The following is a 22,008-nucleotide window of genomic DNA, read 5'->3' on the forward strand; positions in this document are numbered from 1 at the left end:
TGAAGAAAAAAGTGTAATGTAGCCCATTACTACCGATTTGGATGAGGTTAATGGATCTATGTTAAAATCTCTCACCATGCACACCTGTTTTTCTAACTCCTATGATGATGCGACGTTTTCAAGTTCCTGCATAAAATTGGAAGCACTGTTGAACGGAGGGCGATAGACTGCCATTAGTAAAAACAAAGTTATGTTTCGCGATTATCCGCAAAGAGATACGTTCAGCCTAAACGAAGGAAATGTTCATTCGGGATGCGGTGTATATACGTCTCCAACAAAACCTGCAATGTGTCCACCGCGTCTGTTAGGTAGTGTATAGCAGAAAGAACGACATCCAAGCAAACCAAAAAGCTCCAGCGACTCACGGGGACTATTAATTTCGGTTAGAATTAAAGCGTCACTTATGCCTTCTAAGTTTAAAGCAATCATCAAAAACGCATCCCAGTATTTTCTCATACTACGAATGATGAGGTTTAGCAATTTAAATTACCGGAGGTATGATTAAGAGAAACATTGAATGAGCATACATCGGGGAAGGTAAAAAACAAACAAAAAGAAAACTGGAAACCATGAATTCGCTTGATCCTGTCTATATCGCTCTTTCTGGCAATATGGAGAGCTTGTGGCTCCCTCCGCCTTTTCGACTAGAAATCAATACTCTCTTAGTCAAACAGATTTAAAAATTACTTCACGTTACTTTCATTACGCTAGCCAGAAGAGCTCCCGCTTTGCCCGCGTCAAGTTTTCTTTGAAGAACCATTTTTGGCAGTGCGTTTTTCTCGGGAAGGGAGCGGCGCAACTTGATTCAGTAGCTGCAAACCATCGCTCCCTCATTGCGACATTATGCATACACCTGTAGATTGAGGAGTATTACCAAGACATCAACTCTACACGAGCACAAAAAATTATTGAATTAATTAATTAATTAATTAAATTGAATTGGGAATGGTGATGAATGTTGTAAGCGACTCGGTGTTCGTGAGGACAAACTGTCCGCGAATATCGCGACTGGAGAAAACATCGCGTTAAATTGATCACGCGAATGGTAGAAAATACGTAGCGTGTCACTCCGAAAAATGTCTGTGCTCGCAGACACCACCCGTGGAAAAATTTCGCTCATCCGCATGCGTCGTTTGGCGCGTGGCGACAAGGACAACCTGCGGAGGAGAGGCTGAAATTGAGCGAGTTAATATGAAAGTTCTCAAGCGATGCTTGAAGACGCTTACACACGATACACGCTTTATTCTCCTCCTCCTCCTCCTCCTTGCAGATTGTATTGCAAACGCTGGAAGAGTGTGTGTGTGTTTGTGTGTGTGTGTGTGTGTGGGGGGGGGGGGGGGGGGGGGGGGGGGGCTCCTAAGCCACGTGATCGTGATCGAGCAGTTGGACACACTTTGATATCTATGGTAGCTACGTGACAGGTTAAGAGTAAAGTGCAAGCTCGTCTCTTCTCCAGCGTTCGCTCTGCTAAAGGGGAAAGAGGTTTGGAGGAGCTTCTACTTTACTCAACCTGTCATCGACTATAGGCACACTAGTGGAGACGCCGCCTAGATATTGATGGACGCACATATAGGCCCGAAGCTCTGAAGTTTGGATAGCGCACACTGCTGAGTGAAGCTGAATATTTCTCGCTCGTGTTTCGGTCGTGCGTCATGACTCTTTTTTCACGTTGCTCGTGGACGCTTAGCCGGCGGAATTTCATCGGTGGATATAAATTAGTGGAAGAAAGCAACAAGAACAAAACATATCTACGAGAAAGGCATTCTTATCGTTTTAATATGGCGCTCTAAAAGTGACCTGCCTTTTTTTTTTTTTTGTCTATTAATCTTGTTTAGTTTCTTCAGGCACTCCGTGTTACCGCGGGTAAACAGGTACTGCCACGTGCTTATAAACCAACGTGGCACGTGCATAATCAAACGCTACAGTGTCGTTTTATGCTTGGTGCAGCATTACATGGTCGCGTCTTGCGAGCGCGCTCTCGCTTCTGGGCCGGGAGAAACAGCCTTATTGCGTAACTTTTTCGGGTAGAGTTTTGTATACTGTGTGTGAATGGTCTCCTACCATTTAGTGAATGTAACGGCTGCTCATTTTCTTTTCCGGATGCAGCCATAAAGCGTATCTTTATGCTCTGTCCACCAGTCAGCTTGCTCCGTTGAGTAAGGGTCGGTCATTTGCCACATTCAATTTCAGCGTCACCTGGCAAAGAGGGCTAACGTTACGGCCCCTGTGAGCCAATGGAAATGAGGGAGCGAATCACGTCACAGCTTCTGTCGCGAGGACTGCACTCGGACGGCACGTGGTCACGCGTTTCGCTCCGATCCTCCGAGTGGCGCGTTGAGATCGTGGCCTTTGCCGTTCGCCATGCTATATGCTGAAACGGTGTATTGGATTGCTCGAACCAGGCACGTGGATAACAGGTAATGACCCTCGCAGAGCTAATATCGTAATGATAAGGATTCTGGTAGTGATATCTGGGAAAAAAGCAGGCGAGGAGATAATGTGTAAGGCCATACCGGACTTTGCGCAGCTTACCCGGTAATACGTTTAAAAAGTTGGAGAGGTCGGAGGTTCAATATTGAAAATATTAAGAGCTTGCAAAATAATAATTTTCCAAGGTATATTCAAACGTCTTTTTTTATATATTTTATTATTGTCGCGTGTAAAAAAACACCATACATGCAGATATTGAGAGAAATAATTACAAGCGACTCTTATCCCCCAAAGCAAAGGTGGCAGTAATGAAACTAATATAGATGAATTGCAGTAATTAAATTACTTTTGAGAGTAATTTTTAATGTACCTCATTTCATTTTGATGCAGGTAATGTAGTAATGCAATGAATAATTACTTCTTGGATATTTCAGGCATGTTTCTTTATTTGCCCGATAATTAAGCAAACACAAAAGCAGTTCTTGCATTTGCTAAAAAAAATAAAGCTTCTTTAAAAGATAACGAGAAAGAAACGGCAAATGCGGTTTTCGCTTGTTGCAGCTGCATGGCTCGTGTGATGGTCGGACTGGGTGTCTTTATGTGCGCGTAGCTTGAAAGCACTCTAGGTCGGACTAGAGGGTCGTGCCATCTAAATCCTGCTGGGGTTGTGTTGCTGTAACGAAGAATAGCCTTCTCCAAATATGTCTTTTAACCCTTTTCAAGATGATCTTGCCCCGAAGTTCACGCAAAGATGGCACAGCCCTCAGGAATAGTCAATAGCCAGGTCATCCGAACCTAAACGCACCGGGGAATCGACAGCGTTCGCAATACACCGGACCCAAGGTCAGTCGGTTCGGGAGAGCACATTGGTTCGCCGAGAGGCCGTGTCGCCGAGCACGGGGTGGGGGGTCGGCCGGATTCGCTGCTGCCGCGGCTTCTCGCAGTGATTTTTCTGCGTTGGGTCACGTCTTTCACGTCGCAATTATGTAAATCCGTATTCGCTTCTGTGCGCGGTAGTTTCGGCGTCTTGACCTGAGAATTCGCCTCTTCTGCCGACGACTGTTCAACGTCACCGCGCTTGGTCGAGCCGACCGATCAGGCGAAGTGCCCGACGAGACTGGTGGAAGGTTTATCGGCGCCGCTTCTTTGTTTGTCAAGTTGCGTCGCAAACTCGGAGAACTCGGGGAGGGGGGGGGGGGGGGGGGGGGGTTGTGAGTTTCGCTTGCGATGGTTTGTGTGGCCTGCGTGAACATGCTGTGCTTACCGCGAGCTCGAGTGATGCAACCACCTCGCCGCCGCACCGGACTTCGTCTACTCTGTTGGCGTTACTAAACGAAGGATGCCCATTGAAACGCCGACTTCTAATGAGAATTTATTCGTCTGTGAAAAGTGGTGTTCACGTCCAAAGTCTTAGTTCGAGATCAGTCGCTTGGTAAGTCAGGTAAGCCGCAATACGATCGCCTCGTCCTAGCACTGTCGCGCGTTGAGGCCTCTTGGGCAAAGTTAGAATTGTGCCCCACCGTCATCTTTTTAGTTCCGACGACAAAAAGTAGAAACCTTTTCGTCCTTTCCTGAGTTTCGTGCCAGGTAGTGAAGGTACCTTTGCCGCCTCACTACAACATCGTTCCGCTCGATCGGCACTGAGCTTCGCGCCAGAAACCGATCGACGTTGCCTGTGTCGCCACGTCGCGGAGCAGACGAAGAGCTATATTCTCGACGGTCGAGGGACTTGTAGCGCCCGCATTACACCCGTGGCAGCGAAGTACCACCCCCCCGCCAACCTCCGACGCGCCACCCATGTCCTCTCTTTCCTTCGCTCGTATTCTGAATACGCACATTTTCTTTTTTTTTTTTTCTGTGTGGCTGTTTAAATCAAGACCTAAAGTTACAGGAGAACTCTGAAGCTTCGCCTTTAAGAGTGGAAAGCGATAGCGAAGCGTAAACCCTCGTTTGTTCCCAAGCCTTGCACGAGTGTATGCGTGCCCTAGATTGAACTTCACGCCGCCGTATAGCGAACGGTTGCCTAATCATCAGCTCCCACGGAGCGCTGATAACGACCGCCTCTGGCCGCGGTACGTCTGTCCTCGTAATCGCTGCGGATTATCAGAGTATTCTGCTTGAAGTGCCAGCCGGGTAAGTGATTACCAATGCTGTCTTCCTGCAATGTGGTGGAATAGAAAGGCCCTACCGGGTGCAAGACTTTTGTCGGGAACTCGAGTGGCTAGGCGTGATGAAAGATCTGGCAAGTGCCAGGCCCCGCCAGGTGAACCACGTCTGGATTAGCCGCCAAGCAAAAACTGGTTGACGCAAAGGAACTGACCAGCAAGGTGGAGGGGGGTGGGTGCCTTGTCACCAATCCGTCAAACAGGGTCGTGGAGGTCGATCGAGCTTCACTGGGTCCCGTGCGATGTCCCGAATTTCCGGGTGAAAAAGGAGCCGGAGCTTTACGGCAAGGTTTCCGAGATCACCAGGGACCTCTTTCAGGAAAAGAGCTTCGAGGCTGCCGATTCCAACACCCGCAGTGTACGCCTGACCCCCAGGGAAGGCTACACCGTCGACAGCCTCCCCCACAAGCTCCGTCTGGCAGGGTGGAAGGTGCTCGCGGTGGTGGTGGCAGGACGTGCTCCGCTTTTCCTTCGGTGCTTTCGCATGGGACATATTGGCCGGGTCTGCCACGTCCTCCGCTGCACGGACTGTCACCGTTATGGTCACGAGGCATCGAACTGCGTCATGACTCAAGACCTATGCCACAATGTCGCATGACTGCAAGGCAGACGACCAGACAGACTACATTATGGACGAGGCCGAAGCGGAGGAGGCGGCCGGTGCTTCCGCGCCGGCCGTACTCCTCTAGCCCGATTCGCAAGGTGCGATTTTTGAGCTATTTAAACAGTGGGTCCTGAACTAGAATTTCGAGCATTTGTACGCTCGTTTTGTGTGGCTTGATGGGTGCCGTGACTTTGTTCGCACAAAAGCGGTTTGAACGTTTTTTGAGGGGTGTATCGTATAATATAAATTTTTCAAGTGCAAAATTAATTCCATTTGCTTTGAGCGAACAAGAAGTTTGTTTGCATCTGATTCTCGGAACTAATGTAATGATTTATCTAGCGCTTCAGCTAACCCCTCCCTAATCAATATTCATTCAACGATTTTGAAGGGGTACACTTTTATTCGTTCGATACAAGGACTGGGGGAAAAACAAAACGTACATTTCGAGTCATTCGTATGCCAGGATCATTACTTGTAGACGTATTCACAATAGCGCGGCAAAAACAAGATGTTTGTTCGAAGATAGATGCCTTACTTTCTGTGACATATAGGCAATCTTCCACCGCTCCTTCAGAAGCATTTTGTCTTTGTTGCCCGTTGGTGACTTTAAAGGGTAAAATATGTTAATACATGATGATCCTGGATTCCTGATGCATGACGATTCGCTCTCCGCACTGAGCCGGGAAAGTTGTTGATTGCGTCTAGCAAGCTCGAATGTTCACCAAATGTGTATTTTAGTGGTACATGTTATCTTGTGAATTTTCAAAATGTAGATCTCTTTCTCAGAAGAAAGAAAAAAAAAAAGACAGGAGAAACATTTTTCGGAAATTTCGATGACTGAGGCCACCGCACACAATAAAATAAACCATACCGGAAGTTTTGTTTGTGCCTGCTATCAAGACGTAGTGTAGCATATTGCAATTTTGAAATATGATGGTTGACAGTCGGGTTGAAGATAAGCTTTGTGAAATCTAACTTACTTCTGAAATTAATATATACGCTTAGGTTAACGCCTGGGTTAGAAGAAATAAAAGAAAGCGAGATTCAGAAAAGCTGCAGCAGATGCGGCCTTGGCTTCGTCGTCGGGTTACAACGAAATATGACGCTATTATTGAAGCCATCGATATCAAGGGTGCACTCACCGCCAATACCTTTTTGTTGTTCCTCCATTCGGTTGTACTTCTTTTTTCCAAACACGACTATATGCTCAACTTATTCTTCTACAAAAAAAGCAGCAAACACATGAAATATATATATATACATATTTCTTTTTTTTTTGAAGGGGTGAGGGGATAACAGGAACAACACAACGCGGCTCACCAAACACGACAATGTTTCTACAGCAAAGCACAAACTTGTACGATAAGAATAAGGATTTTATGTGACTAAATACGGAGATGAGCACGGCAATCCCCAGTGCACCCAACGTAATAAATGAAATAACTTGAGCAAGAGCTCAAACACTTGCAAACTAGGAACGTACTTTAAAGAAAGAAAAAAAAATCATCATAATTTTAGGATTATGGCGATTTCGAAACCTCGTTATGCAACATCCGAGGCCGTCATTTTTGGGCACGAGGATTGGATCCGATCCGTCGCCGAACGCCGACTGTCGTTCTCGATAGAGTGCAATCCACTTATAACGATAGCAAGCTAACCCGAAAATGCAAGCCTTATAACCGAATAGCGTTGTATGTGAACTAGAAATATGATCGTTTCTAGTCTAAAAACTGAAAAACTCAACTAAAAACATGCGAAGACTGCGTGATCAAACTATGGTTCATTCGTGTATTTGGTGCAGCAGCTGCTGGTCGGCGTCCACATTTGAAAAGGTCCAATTGTCGCCTGAGCACTATGGTAGCCGAAAAATAGACAATTTACTGCCGAGACCGGTTATAACGGAGTCGGTCATAACAAAATAGCGGCTACAGCGAAGCGATCACGATTTCCCATTCCCTTTTGTACTTCGTTATAACCGAAGTCGGTTATAACGAAGTCGGTTATAACGAAATCGCGGCTACAGCGAAGCGATCACAATTTCCCATTTCCTTTTGCACTTCGTTATAACCGAAGTCGGTTATAACGAAAGGGTGGATGTATCGAAGTGATATTCGATTCCGATCGACTTCGTTATAACCAGTCTTGACATTATTCTAAATGGCAGAAGCATTGCGGCGGTTTGATCTCCGAGATGTCTTGCGTTCGTCTCGATCTACTCTTGAAAGTTGTAATACTTGACGTCTTGGCCGTGCAGAGCGACGAGGGCGCTGCCATTTTGCCCGTCCTCGATTATTTTGACCACGCCTTTGGCCACGTCTTCGATACTGTGGGGAGAAAATGCAACAGTTGTTCGTTTCGCACCACGATTTTGTTTTCTGTGACGAAACTTGGCAATTTATTGTCAGCTTGCTATCGTGCGTTCTGATATTTATTCCAGATATCAAAGTGCACATTAAAATATTGCATGAACGAATGCAAATATATCCTTTTAAATTCATGTCTTAATACATTGTAAATGTATAAGTGTTCATACATTATTGTAAATTTATACGTGTTAATAAATCATTGCGAATTCTCGAATGTGGATAAATTGTTGTAAAGTCAGGAATATAAATAAATAACTATACATTAACGAATATGAATAATATATTGTAAATTCACGAATGTGAGCAAATATTCGTAGATTAACGAATGTAAATAGATGATCGTAAATACACGAATCGTGAATAAAGTACTGTAAATACACGTATGTCAACGAATGGTTGCGAACTCACGAATCTGAATAAATTACTGTAAATACATGAAGGTAAATTAATGATATTAAACTCACGAAAGTAAATACGTGGTTGTATATTAATAAATTAATGAATTGATATGATTACATAAGGTCCAGTTCCATAAGGCCCCGTTTTCTTTACCGTTGGACACGCTTGTCGTAATCCTGAGCGAAATTCGTGGTGTCGTCCTTGGTTTTGCAGAACTCCGAGACTCCCCACCACAGCGGAGTGTCCATGGGCTCGGGGCAGATGCAGTTCACCTTAACCCCGTGACGGTTAAAGTGGAGGTCCGTCTGTCGGAGTAAGAAAATATAATACAATTCACGAGCCCGATCATCCTAACGACGGCCGCAAGGAACACAGAATACGTTGAGTGCAAAGTCCCAGAACCGAGTCACAGAAATCTACGTCACGTGAGTTGAGGTCACAAAACGTTGTCACGCAACAATTTCTCTGCTAAATTTAGTGGGGGAATGGACGGTCACGTGGCATCAGTTTCTGCGCTAAATTGAAGTCCGTGACTCGAGGTCACGTGACTACTTCACTTAACCTAATTTAGTGGAGAAATCGGTTCTTCGTGACGGTTTTGTCGTGACATCTGGCTAATCAAACAAATTTTGTGTTAAAATAACCAACGTTGCTACGGTCACCGTCTCCGACAACTTAAATGGACACTGACGGGGTATTTATGCTCGCCGAGGTTTTTATTTCAGCATGACCTACAAGAGTCCAACTCCAGAACATATTTTGCTTTTCAAAGTTCGGTTCTTTTTTCGCCCGAAAACAGCCGGTCGAAAACTGACCGGTCTCAGTCGCGCTCATTCTCTTTTTCATAGTCACGTGGCGTTCAAACTATGTGTACCAAATATATTCAGAGTCGTGGGTCATCTAATGCATACGTCCAATATTAAACTTAGAAAAGAATATGAAGCCCATTTCTGCGGCCTCCAAAAAACTGCAAATACGTTTATTGAAAAAAAAAAATGTTGCACAGATCACAGGAGGTGCATGTATACGTCATTCTGAATATGGCGGCGTACCGCGGGCTGGATCGACGCGACGGCGCACGACATATTAACGTAGCGACGGACGTGGGGCCTCTACTTCGGAATTGTCGTTCGTGGTACCGGCCAATCGATCTTCAAGCGCAGAACATCGAGCGGAAGGAATATAAGTGCGAAGCAATCACACAACACACGGTGCATGCAAATCCTTTCACGTCGTCGTGTGCTTCACACGCTGTAAAAGGGGAGAAATAAAAAACGCGGTCGGGTGTAGCCAAGTCACGTGACTTCCGGCCATGAGCTTCCGTGGTGGTGTTTCGGTTTGGTTTCGGGGCGTTGAGTATTTCGGCTTTATTAAAAATATGCGTGGCTCTGCAGCAAAATATTGATTGGGTAGTCTCCTGACTACTAAATTTTATAACATTGAAAAAAAACAAAAAAACTTTCAGCCTTTCCATTTTGGTGAAGAAGAAAAACCAGCGAAGCTGTAGTATGGTGGGAGTGAAGTAATGGACCTTTTGTAAAAACATCGGTTCGAGAGTAAATGGTTCCAGTACCCTCTCTCTCTTCCTTTTGGCCGAGCAGAGAGGGGAGATGGTTTCGTTGTGTCGACTTCGGGGCAGAAGATTACACACGATGGGGACAAAGGCGAGTTTGGGGAAGCCGTATCTAGGGTGCCTTCATGTGCGCTTTGCTTAGGGTGGAGACATCCGGCCATTTTGTCCCACACTTCTATTTTTATTTTTTGCTCAGAAGCGCGTGAAGGAACGTGTCCCTGCACGCGCTCGTGGCGCTGACTGTGCTACGGCGACATTTTGTTTTCGTCGATTTCTTTGTATTTTATCCGTGAGCGCGTGCTGTCGGCATCGGGTACTACAAAGGGTGCCATCACCCTTAACAGAAAGACATTGAGGCACCCTAGCCGTATCTAGGTCACAGCGCCTTAATGGGTGAACAGGATGTAGCTGACGTTTTGGGTGTGAAACGGGTGGGAGAGGCCTTGCGCGCGCGTTGTTTTCTCGCCACTTAGCCTCGAATCCAGTCGCGTGTCTAGGTGGCAGCACATATTCGCCAAGAGGTCCATTGCCGGCCGCAAGTCGGCAAGCCAGAGTGGAAAGGCTGGAGGGATTGCCACCATCTATGAGCGACGGCGGCAACCAGACAACCGGCAAGCTAGTTGTCTGGTTGCTACCGTCGCTCATAGATGGCGGTAGCTGTCCAGAGTTTCGTGTCATCATTTGTTTGCTGATGGACACGATACTGGGGACACTAGCCCTTAACAGCTCCGCTGTAAAAAAATCAAAGCCGTTTGCGATTCCCTGTAACGCCGGATTAGAGCACAGCTCTTGAGGAGGAGGATGGAAGGGTACTGAGGGGTATTTATTCGGATATAAGCCGAGGTTTTTTTCCGAAATTCGTAGTCTCAAAGTCATACGCCGCCTTATGTTCGAAGCTCAGTATAGCAATATGACGATTTTTTTCTTTTTCTTGGGTCCTTCAACTGCCCTCTCGCCTTATAATCGTGACCGCCTTATATTCGAATAAATACGGTAGGTGACTTCTTGAGCTCACGTGACCTCAGTGGGGGTCGTGTGACGTCAGGGGGTCACGTGACCTTGGGGGTTACGTGACTTTAGGGGGTCACGTGACTTTAAGGGTGTACGGAAACAAAAATTGAAATATTCAAATTTCGTACGGAAATGAGTTAAGCATGACGGATAATAACCGTAAATGATAATCGCACGTTTGTATTTTGAACGACCGGCTATATTTTTCGTTCCAAACGGTGCATTCGAGCAAGCGCTCGAAGAGAAGCGAACGGAGAGCGCGATGCGTCAAGGGATATCCGGCGCAAACAAAAACAGAAAGAAAAGATTCCCCGCGTTCGTGGAGTGCAAGGCAGGCGTGGTTATGAGCTTTGCCCTTGGTGGCGTTGTCAGCGTACCGAGCCGCTCGAAGTACCCGTGGGGTGACGAGCATGTGGCTGGCCCAAGGAGAACGTAGCTTCCACAACACTGTCAGCTTGGGGCTGAGCGGGGAAGGGAAAGCAACTTTGTTTGAGTTTCGTGCGACGGGCTAATCTTCTAGGGGGACAAAGGCTGTGTCCGGTTGCACGAGCGAGGGTCCGAGAAAGAGGGGAGTCCTTCCTTTCCGTCTTCTTGGATGGTTTGGTACAATGCGCGACTTGTGAGTTGAGGAAAGCTATGAGGGAAGATGTGGAAATGCCAAAGAGCGGCGCTGCTCCGAAGGAATCTGCTACGTCACGACTACGTAGCAGATTCCACAACGTTGCTAGACTGCCTCCCAAATAGGCTCTGCATGCATCCACCAGGTGCACATTGAAAGATCGTTTATTTAGCTTTAAAATTAGTTTTCTTGTGCTTTTCAACGGAAGACTGGTGTTTTCGAGGTTAGGGTGCAACATGCAACACATTAAAGCTAGAAAATGAGCGCTGAAATTTCGTTTCCGTACCCCTTTAAGAGGAGTCACGTGACCTCGAGGAGTCACGTGGCTTCAGGGGGGTCACGTGACCTGAGGGGGTCACGTGACCTCAGGTGGTCACGTGACCTCGGGGGTCACGTGACCTCACGATTGCGCCGACGGCGACGGCGACGCCGACACCGCTCAAGCCGGAAACGGGCGCCTAAGGGCTGCGCTCTAAAAAAACTTCTGAGGGGTATCAGTGTCCCTTATAAAAATGCAGGGCGCTGCTTATCATCTATCTCCACGCTTCTTGCCGTAGTGCTGAATTTTCTGCGTCACCGATAGAAGGCCAGCGCGGCCGGGCACTCATTAAACACCAGTGTTGGGTCAGCTTTGGGCTGGGACTCGGTATCCAATCGGTGAGAACACGAGCTTCAACCGAGCGCTGACGCGGTTCTCGTGTCCATCCCGTCACCCCCGCTTGTTTGCTGACATTGAAAAATCCAGCACTATATATACGAGTACGCTCTCGGTAATTGGGAGGTGCTGCAACCGTGCCCTGTGCGAGTTGGAGGACAGCGCACGTCCGTATAGTTCTATCGCTCTGCATGCTATAGCGCGTGCACATTGACACACCCGCATATATCTATCTAATGAAAAAACAACATAAAAAGTCGACCTGCTTTTCCTCTTTAGGGGCACCGATGCCGAAAAAATAATATGTAGCTTAACCTTAAACCGCAGTAAGATTGATCCCACATCATACAAAAAACGCGGAGTTTCTCCGCAGACATGATGACAAAATTATCTGCGGATACGCCTCAAGCGTACTCCAAGCATGTTTACCTTTTAATACGTATATGTATGCGTCCAACATGTCTGCAGACAGTCTTTGAATACCTTATTAGGCTAGGTGGCGCAAGCTGCCGCCCGTTGCAAAGGATATAGCCATTCACATCCATCCATCCAGCCATCCATCCAACGTGGCAGGACTGTCATGCAAGGAAGAAAAACGCCTCAAACACCGTCTGCAGACTGTCTTCTGTACGGTGTATACTATAGCAGTGCGACCGCGGCTTTACTCGGTTCGTTCTCTTTGCTGCAACAGTGTAGCAGATGGTAGGAGGTGACGAACGCGTCACACGACAACCGCAGCGCATGCGCACTTGTGACCAATCGGCTCGCAGGAAGCGTCGGCCTTTGAATTGCAGACGTTCCCCGTGGCTTGAGGAGAGCGGGACCCTCTCTTCAATCTAGGCTGTCTGGAGAACACACTGGCACGCTGGCGCCATCTGCCGGTAACCCCAAACAACACTTTCGATATGCGGATATGGTGGGTAGTTCCTATTATTTTAAGCATCATCTACTTACCGTGGGATTGAGCTGATTTTGATAATGTTAGAATTAGGAGAAGCGACTAGTTCTTATAGGCAGTGTGTAGATTTTATCTCGCAAATACGGCAAAAAACCTTGTATTTAGTAGTAGGCAGATATTTTTCAGGGCAACTCGATAGATGGCGCGAGTGTGTGCTCCTGTATAGAGTAACTGTATAGTTACTCTACTCCTGTATAGAGTTCCTGCCAGCGCCCATCGGGGTCTCCCGCATCGAGCAGGCACTCGACTTCATGAATGAACTTGACCACATGACCTGTTCTAGGCAAAGACTGCATGGTGGCGTGGGGGAAAGTGCGACGGTGATGTGCGCACCAAGACGGCGTCATTGAATCAACGTGATCGTGTAAATGTTAGCCTCCGCCCATCACCAGGGGTCACCTACGACAGCCCAGGCAACACAAAACGTCGTGGAAACGTCAAGAAAAGTCCCTGACGTCCGTGATGTCCCGCGTGACTTCGATCACGTTTTTTCGATGTTGAGGTGACGTCCTTATATAACGTTCCATTAGAGTCCAATCAGTGACGTTGTGACGACGTTGTATTTCAACTCAAACGTCGTCAACGTTCCCACGACGTCGATGCACGACGTTTAGGCAACGTCCAACGCTCACATTTATTTGACGTTGAAGTGAAGTTCATAAATGACGTTCCATTATCGTCCTGTCCGTGACGTGCTGGCGACGCCATATTTCATCTTCTACGTCGTCATCATCGCCACGACGTCAAGTCAAGACGTTTTAGCAGCGTCGAGCACTCACGTTTCTTCGACGTTAAAATAAAGTCCATAGCAACGTTACATTATTGTTCCGTCAGTGACTTTTCAGCGACGTCGCGTTCACACCTAACTGTCGTAAACATCATACAGGACGTACTGGCAATGTCGACCGTCGCTCATAGATGGCGGTAGCTGTCCAGAGTGCTGTGTTTGCCGGTTGTCCGCTTGCCGCCGTCGCTCATAGATCGCGGCAACATTTCTTCGGAGGAAGAGGAGCGGGATCGGAATAAACGGCAAAATGCGCAGCAGCGCGAATGGTTTCGCAACCGCCGCGAGGCCGGTATCGCCTCAAGTTCCACTGCGTTGAGCGCTTCAGATTCCCTTGCGAAAGAAGAGCAGATCGCTCGTCTGGAAAGACACCGCCGAGAACAGAAGCTACAGCTCCGCTGCCCTTCCTTCTTCACCAAAGTGGAAAGGCTGAAAGTTTTTTCTTTCTTTTTTTTCACTTATTTTGGCGTGTCCAACTTAGACTCTCATTTCAAAGGGATTGCGCTTCAGCATACAATACGATATAATACAATCGCCGTGAGCGGGTACGATGCGGTCTATCACACCGTGAGGCAGATGTATATTCTTTACTGACCCCTTTTTCGCCCATGACCGTAGGAACTATCGAATGTGTTTGTGAACAGACGAGGTCAAGCCAAAAGTTGATAACATCGTCATCGACGTGTTGGGATGTCAGTTAGCAAAATTTATCGAATCTTTGACCGCTGCAACCGGAATCCGCAAAGAGAAGCAAAAATGCAAAAGTAGTTTCGAACGAATATTTCTAGTGGAAAATTAAGAACGGTGGCTTACGCCGAGTGAACGTGTCATGGCGACGACCGCGAACTTGGAAGCGTTGTAGGCTGGGATTGCCGGAAACAGGACGAGGCCTAGTAAAAAAGAAAAGAAAAAAAAAAAAGAAAACGCAAACGTTAATAGCTGCAGTTATAGGACACCCCCAATTTGGATTACGATTGTTTTGTTAAATCATAGGGTGCTTTTCTTTGCGTACACAGCTCAAAACTAAACATTTCCAGATGCGAGGAAAGGAGATTTTCTGACGAACCGTGCCAGTACGTTGGAAACGCTGCGGGATCTAATAATAAGTGATAGGAGGTCGCTTTTTTTTTATCGTTTTCTTCTCTCCTGTCAACTTGTCCAAAAACTCCATATGTAAATGATTTTTTTCGCGTGTGCGGAGACACGGGTGGTGTATCTCGTGAAGTAGGTGACGCCAAATATAGGATCAGTGCAAATAAATGACAAATACATATATCATGCATCCTTGTCTCGTGATTATGGACAGCTCACATTATGGACGATTTTTTTTTTCGGGGGGGGGGGGGGGGGGGGACCGAAGGAGTAGATATTAACCAGACATTATTATGTATCAAATTACTATGTGTGATATTACTATGTATCATATTAACGAGACATTAATATTAGTATCAAATATATCTCAAGTATCAAATATATCTCAAGTACTAAACGTATATCAAGTGCCCAATGCACTTCACGTACACCGAGGGAGAGCTAATACCCCACTAGGTCGACTTCCAATTAACTGTAAACTTCATTGTTTCTCTCCAGTGGACAGGGGGGGGGGGGGGGCGCAACAATGCAGAAAGTTCCCGCTTGGCATTGATCTCCTTCAGCTAACTGTAAACAACAAAAAAAAATGTTTTTAATTTTTTTGGGGGAGATAAGTCAGATCTAAAATTTCTTTGCACTGGTCTTATGTTTGACATTACCCACTTTACAATATACACCACCCGCTGTCAGACTTATATCATTTAACTTCTCTGCCATCTTGCAATGCCTCTGTGTTAATGTGTCTGCAATGCTTTAAAAACGAAAAAAAAGTAGTTACGCTTGGATTTAGTTTTTAGCAATAACAGACTACGTGCCACCTAAACACACCTGGGGATGAAACCCATGCCAAAAGGCCTGATTCAGCTTGTCACACACAGGTGGCGTCATCTATATTTTAATGTTGCAACTAGGCCGCACGCGTCTTCGTGCTGAAAAACCGCTCATAGAAATTAGTTCCTCCACAATGCCTAAAAAGAAGTTTAAAGAACCGTATTCGGAGCGCAAGTTGTCTGCATCTTTTGCAGGGGTTGTGGTGACGGCAGAGCACCAAGCTTTGATTGGTTCAAGGATAGTGAATATACCACAATTCTATATGCCTTGAGGTCTACCCACTATTTTTTTTCCCATCAGCCAATAAGGGCGCGATGTTCTAACGTCATCACAACCCCCGTGCAAGAAGCAGACGAACTTGCCCTCCGCTTTGACGTGTAAACTGTGTGACTACTCGCGACGTTTATTTCATACGCACCAGCCACTGAAGCGACATTGATGATGTGTCCTCCTTTGTGTCCATTGTCCTTCCCCATGTACTTGAAGCCAAGCAGGGTACCACAAAACACGGCCTCCTGAAAGTTGGTTATAGATCAAGGCACGACTCTGACGTCACACTGCTGCGGTGGCGCTGGTGTCGGCTTGGCGCATGCGCAAATGCACTGCCGACGCCTTGTGCGGTCACACGCGGGTTTGTTTGTAAATAGCGCGTTGGGGGTCTATATGACAATACAATGAAGACAACAGTACAACGACTTGTAGCTCAAGCTACCTTTGTATCTGATTGCATGCTCCAAAGGACCATCTTAAAATAAATTCAATTACACACGTACCAATTAGATACTTGCCTAATGAGTCATTAACCACTTACAAACGAGGCAAGGCGCTTTTCATTTACTTGAGCAGCTTTTTCATGGTGTGCGTCCTGTACGCTTGTTTATTCGGTCTAAACTCCATAGCTTGGAGCTTTTTTTTTTTTTTTTGTCTTCTAAACTGGCGCGACGAACTGTAATTGTTTGTTTTTACTTTAACGGTCGAGGTATTGGGGGATATTCTTCTAGTGTATTTCAGCTGGCGATGAACTCAAGGATCACTTTTCTTCAATACTATTCTAGTGTATTTCAGCTCGCGCTGAACTCGAAGACCACGTTTCTCTAATATTGGCCGCAACAAATACTTTACAGTGTTTATGGCGAATATCTTCTTCCATCTGGCTTCCCCGGCGACGCCCGCGTTGTTCACGACGATGTCGAGGCCGCCAAATTTCGACTTCGTCTTGCTGAAGCAATCTAAGAAAAGGAACCAAGGGTATGTGTTACAAATAGGGTTCGTTTTTGTTCTTTTTCACTAAATTCCAACAAACCCTGAAAATTGACCCCTAAAACAATTTTTTATCAAAAGCAGGAAAAACCAAAAATCCTCCAATTAGAGCTGCCCCTGAAAAAAAAAAAATGTCCAAGCTTCTAAGAAAGAACGTTTTTATCTACGCCTTTATTTCGTGTTGACTCGAACACAGCCCACTCTAAACTGTCCGCAAAAAGTCTTTTTTTTTTTTTTTTTTTTTTTACAATTTAGACATTTTTTTTTTTGTTTCCTCGTGTTATGTGTATACGAGCACGTTTTCCATGTATCCTGGATACAATCCACTGGAACTTGCGGAATCTTTTTTACACCTTGTTCTCATATTATCTTTGTATAATTTTTGTGTTCTATCTGTGTACTACATATTTGCCTGCCCCCCCCCCCCCCCCCTCCCCTATGTAATATCCTCATACAGTGGGCCTTTAGGGGTATTTTAAATAAATAAATGAATGAATATATATACTCCCTGAGAGACCCCGAGTATTCGTTGACATCAAAAATGTATACCGAAAAACACCGAATACTGTGTGAGAAAAAAATAACTATTGATGGCCTTTTATTAATAACGCTGGCTCACATTGTGGCTAAATTTACTTTTTAATGAAATTTTAAAATCTTAATAAATGGTTTTGTGAACATAAAGTTCAACTGAACTAGCACGAATCGATAGCAAATGTAGAGGCCTACAGGCATACAGTCTTTAATAAGCAGAGTGTATAATGAATCCCCAAGGCTCCAAATACGTCACCATAACGTCATAGATGCGATGTTTGGTTTTTATTTCATTTCTTGCATAAAATACGCCAAAACGGCTTAGTGTGAAGGGAGAAATAGCCGTGCGTCACACATTGACAAAAAACAAATCGGTGAGTATTTTTATTTTTATCTGTTTATAGCAACCTACAAAACCGAGTTCAACAATTAAGCAACTTGAACAACGCATTCCCCTCGCTCCACTTCAATATTTTTGCGTAGAAATATAATCTCTCTGACAAAAGTTTTCAAAATGGTTTTGTTAATTGCGTAGATTGAGCGATGGCATATCACTTTTTAAGCAAATAAACATACCCACCCCGACATGCGTGTTCAATCAAATGAAAGCACTCAAAAGGAATGAAGAGTCCGTCAATAGATTACAAAGCCGATCAAATACATCGGTTCGGAACGTGTCAGGCAGAGTAATCGCACTCGAAACAAAGTCTTTGAGGACGATCTTTCATTTTCTAATTGTATTATGAGGTTCGTAAATTCGCTGAGACCATTCTGTTGTTCACTGTGATTTTCCCTCTACGTGTTATGCGGGAAAGCGAACTCACATACTTTTTTTTTTTATTTTAGATTGAATTCATTCGGAAAACAATGGCACAAAAAAAAGAAAAGGTCAAACACAACGTGATTCCGTTTGTCCTTTTTTTTTTAAGTCTCCGTTTCGAATTTCCGTATGTCGAGTAACAACCAGCTCGCCTGCCTAACTCGTTATCTTCAAGAATGTGCGCTTGTTTAATTTATTTATTTCGAGAATTAGTTCGTGTGACGACCGCTCGTTGCGCGCGCTCACCTTCGAATTCCTGGTCGTCCGTGACGTCACACTTGTAGAAGACGCAGCGTTCCTTTCCGTACTTGCTCTGGAATTCGGCGGCGGTCTTCCTGCCTTGTTCCACGTCCATGTCCAGGACCGCGACCTTATTAGACACGTGTTGGAGACGAACCGGAAATGAATCGAAAGCGTACAATTTGAACACATACCTCAACCGACTCGACCAAATTTATAGTGGCGAGTGAAAGGTACTGTGCCCGTTCACTTGCGTTCCGTGCAAATGAAAGGCGCACTTGGGAACATTTGCTCGCCGTCTACAAAAATTGCAACACAAATTTCTACAAAAAGAGAAAAAGGACGCTCCAATCAATCCTCAACACGCCGAGGCTCATTTGGCATTTGACGGAACTTGCTTTTTGTAAGCTTCAACCTTTCCTATAATATATATTTAAAAAAACGTGGAGAGATTATTTTGCTTTTGTAGTGTCAGAAAAATTTCGTGACTGTACTGATTGAAATCATTTATCTCAGGGACTTCGGTTCGGAGGGGGGGGGGGGGGGGGGGGGGAAGGGGGGACGGACAGAGAGAAAGAGAGAGAGAGGCATTCTTGCTACAGTTTTTACTTTTCAACAAACTATACCATCATATTTCGTTTTGTTGGATGGAACCTTGATGGGTGTTTCGTCTCCCAGATTTTTTTTCTTTTTATCCGAATTGCAGTGTAAGCGTCAGCATACATCTACTGGCCTAGCAAAAAAGTACGGAAAAGCAGGACTTACCATACACCCTTTGCTGAGTAAAAGCTCCTCGATGGCTTTGCCGAATCCGCTGGCTCCGCCGGTGACCAAGGCGACCTTCCCCTTCAGATCCTGCATTCTGATGGTCAGTTCGTTGGGGGGGCCTACAAGACGAGTGCTTCGAAGGACTCACCGACTTGCTCCCTTTATGTAATCTCTCCAGCAAAGGGCGCATGGCAAAAAGAAAAGAAAAAAATACAAGCGCGTGTGTGGTTTTCGTCACAACGGCAACGGGGGGGGGGGGGGGGGAGGGAGGGAGGGAGGGGAAGGGGGCCTCTGTATAGTTTTGGGTATCCTAGAAATGCTAGATTTAAGAGGGGGAGCAACTCGAGCCACAGAAAGCACTTGCAATTTAATGGCGGCCGTCGCCTGGGACGATTGATCGCAAGTGCACCTGCGTAACGTTGTCGCGCTGCGAGGAGTAGAGCGAGCAGGGATGCGAAGACGCTTGGAGGGGATCGAGGGTCCCAATGCTGTACACTTTCCTCAAAAAAAAAAAAAAAAATGAACGAGAAATTGTTTTTTGTTTCTTCTTATTTTTGGACCGCGTTCCCGTTACAAGTTCTATATGTGAAAGAAAAAGAAAAAAAAAAAACTCATTTGCGTTACAGTAAAAAAATTGAACTGATCGTTACATATACGTTACATTTGTATTTTGCTGATTACGATATTTAGTTTGATCGAGCAAAGCTTTCCTTCTTTTTTTATCTATCTCATCAAATGGCAACATACGAATTTGAACACCGTGATGGAACGGCACCAGGAGAAGAAAACAAGCAAAGCAGAGTTTCATTTGTTGGTATATTCACCTTAAAAAAATCGCAGCTTTGAACCTTATTCGTGTTTGTGGTGGGCAATTCAGATCAGCCAAATCTACTGTTACCTCAAATTGCAAGAGCGTTTTACAACAACGTCACACGATTCAATCTAACAAAGTTCCTTGTTCGAACTTAACGTTAACAGTCGCTTCTCAATGTTGCTGTCCGCAAAAAGACGAGCAAGTGAAGAAGATGGTAGGGCTTTTGGATGGTCAGTCTTGAAAACTACGAATCCTTCTCGTGAAGGTTGGATTCGTTGTTCTGTTTGAAGGTCGGGGGCAAGGGGAGAAGAAATCAAGATTAATTTTTGTGCATCTTTTAAGTGACTAATGTTCGGGATACAAGGGTTTGTTCGATGTCTGGTAACCTGTACTTTTTTTGTAACTGTAGGTCTCTTTGTGGAAGTTCAGTGATGGCTGTAGTCGGCCTTAGATTTGTGGGTGTTTGAGGATTCGTGGAAGCAAAGAAGGTCGCTAAGTTTTGAAACGTCCCTCTTTCTGTGTCTTTTTCTTTGACTAAAAGTTTGGCTTTTTGTACCGCAGTCTCGTGCACTGAAAAAACAGTCAATGTCCACTAGCCCTCCTGCCCCCCCCCCCCCCCCCCCCCCCCTCACTATTACCAAGCGAGGACCGCACAAAATAAACCCTAAGATAAATAATCAAAAAGACAACGAGATCCTCCTTTTGGTAGAGATATTGTTTTTATACTTTCAGAATTTCCCTCTTCGAAATAAAACAAAAATGACCCCACTGGACGAAAAGAAAAAGAAACGCCATTCCTTTTTCCGTTTCAGTAAAAATGTAACGCGTTCCCGTTCCAGTTCCACGGATGCAAAATGGAACAGCGGTTTTCCTTCGATCCTCCTAAAAGGAACGCGTTCCAGGAACGCCGTTCCGTACAACACTGATCGAGAAGTCTTTGGTCACGTACTCGCAGCTCGTGTGGCAAACGCTGCCCATGAAACCCGTGACCCCCATCCAGCAGTTGGAGACACTCTGTACTCAAGGCACACTCGCTTTCCTATTTGCACATTTCTTAACTTCTCGCCACAGCCTTCAGCAGGGTCTATTTTGGAACCGAATGGGTCGCTCAACTGAGGTATCGGTTGAGAACCTCGGTATGCGAGGCCGTCCCAACGTAAACGTTCACTGCTTTTCTAAGAGTGGCTAAAAATTGCGAACGCTTAATGAGGCCGACGTCTTTGTTGTTTGCCCAACGGGAGCTTGTTTGCATTAGTGGGCTCAGAAAAAACATTCTTGAAGTGTTGTATGTTTCGCGCAAAAATATGAGAGTCTCGTACGTGGAAAGGGTATCGCGTGGCTCGTATCTGCGGTGTCGCTGCAGTCGTTCGGCACGGCGCATGTTTAGGAGCTTCTCCTCACGCAACTCTCGCTTGGGGGAACACACAGTGTCCCCACCTGGTGTGGGAAAACCCGGGCTTGTTTGCTGTAAACAGCGTGTTGGTGTATGTCAACGAGGTAGATGTCCTTAAAGCGATAAAGTGGCAGCTGAAAGTGACCTTCCATTAGCCGCCGCCATGGTGCGCATTTTTGACCACTAGACCTTATAGTTTTACGTCTTGATTCTAAGGAAGTACCGCGCACAAATAATTGCTTATTGATCTTCAATAGCTGTACCGGCGAGATAACTCATGTTTCGTTTCTTTCAAGTCCAAAATATGCTTTTATGACAAAAAGCTGGAGCAGCTTCGCAATGTCTCCGCTAGATGCCGTCAGCCGCGGTGCTGTATTTTGGGTTTTTAGCGGAGCTGGACACTGATTTGTGCGGCTAACAGCATTGAAAAATAGTTTTTTGTGTTTTTTTTTTACAGCGATCGCGATACAAACCTCGGCTTAGTTTCGGGTAAAAGCCTCAGGATTTGGTACGATCACGTGTCTAATGGTCAAAATTGCACAACATGGCGGGAGCCAAGTGGGGGCTACTTTCGCCTGATAAACTGGATGCCAGTTTTTCGCTCTAAGTCCCTCTACCTCGTTGGCGTATATTCTGCGTTTTAGATGCAACCATAATGAGCTGGCGTGTTAACAAAGCAATATGCCTCTTAT

At 45.6% G+C, this 22,008-nt stretch overlaps 1 protein-coding gene across 1 annotated transcript; it reads right to left on the bottom strand.

The window, feature by feature from the left end:
* Positions 1–5,992: 5,992 nt before the first annotated feature.
* LOC120836492 (15-hydroxyprostaglandin dehydrogenase [NAD(+)]) lies at positions 5,993–19,240 on the bottom strand. Its single transcript, XM_040205430.3, has 7 exons — positions 19,107–19,240; positions 18,348–18,471; positions 16,610–16,716; positions 15,906–16,002; positions 14,378–14,454; positions 8,118–8,269; positions 5,993–7,523 (listed from the first exon to the last, which is right to left on the bottom strand). Exons 1-7 carry the CDS (start codon positions 19,200–19,202, stop codon positions 7,412–7,414), a joined length of 765 nt encoding a protein of 254 aa, XP_040061364.1. The 5' UTR covers positions 19,203–19,240; the 3' UTR covers positions 5,993–7,411.
* Positions 19,241–22,008: the final 2,768 nt, after the last annotated feature.

This window comes from Ixodes scapularis, unplaced genomic scaffold (genome assembly GCF_016920785.2).
Source record: "Ixodes scapularis isolate PalLabHiFi unplaced genomic scaffold, ASM1692078v2 PGA_scaffold4__175_contigs__length_147842914, whole genome shotgun sequence".
Lineage (NCBI taxonomy): Eukaryota > Metazoa > Arthropoda > Arachnida > Ixodida > Ixodidae > Ixodes > Ixodes scapularis.

Coding starts and splice junctions, on each gene's coding strand:
- LOC120836492 (XM_040205430.3), bottom strand. CDS start 19,202: ATGCAGGATCTGAAGGGGAAGGTCGCCTTGGTCACCGGCGGAGCCAGC. Junction 16,003..16,609: donor AGATATTCGCCATAAACACT/GTAAAGTATTTG, acceptor ACCAACTTTCAG/GAGGCCGTGTTTTGTGGTAC. Junction 7,524..8,117: donor TACGACAAGCGTGTCCAACG/GTAAAGAAAACG, acceptor TTCTCCCCACAG/TATCGAAGACGTGGCCAAAG.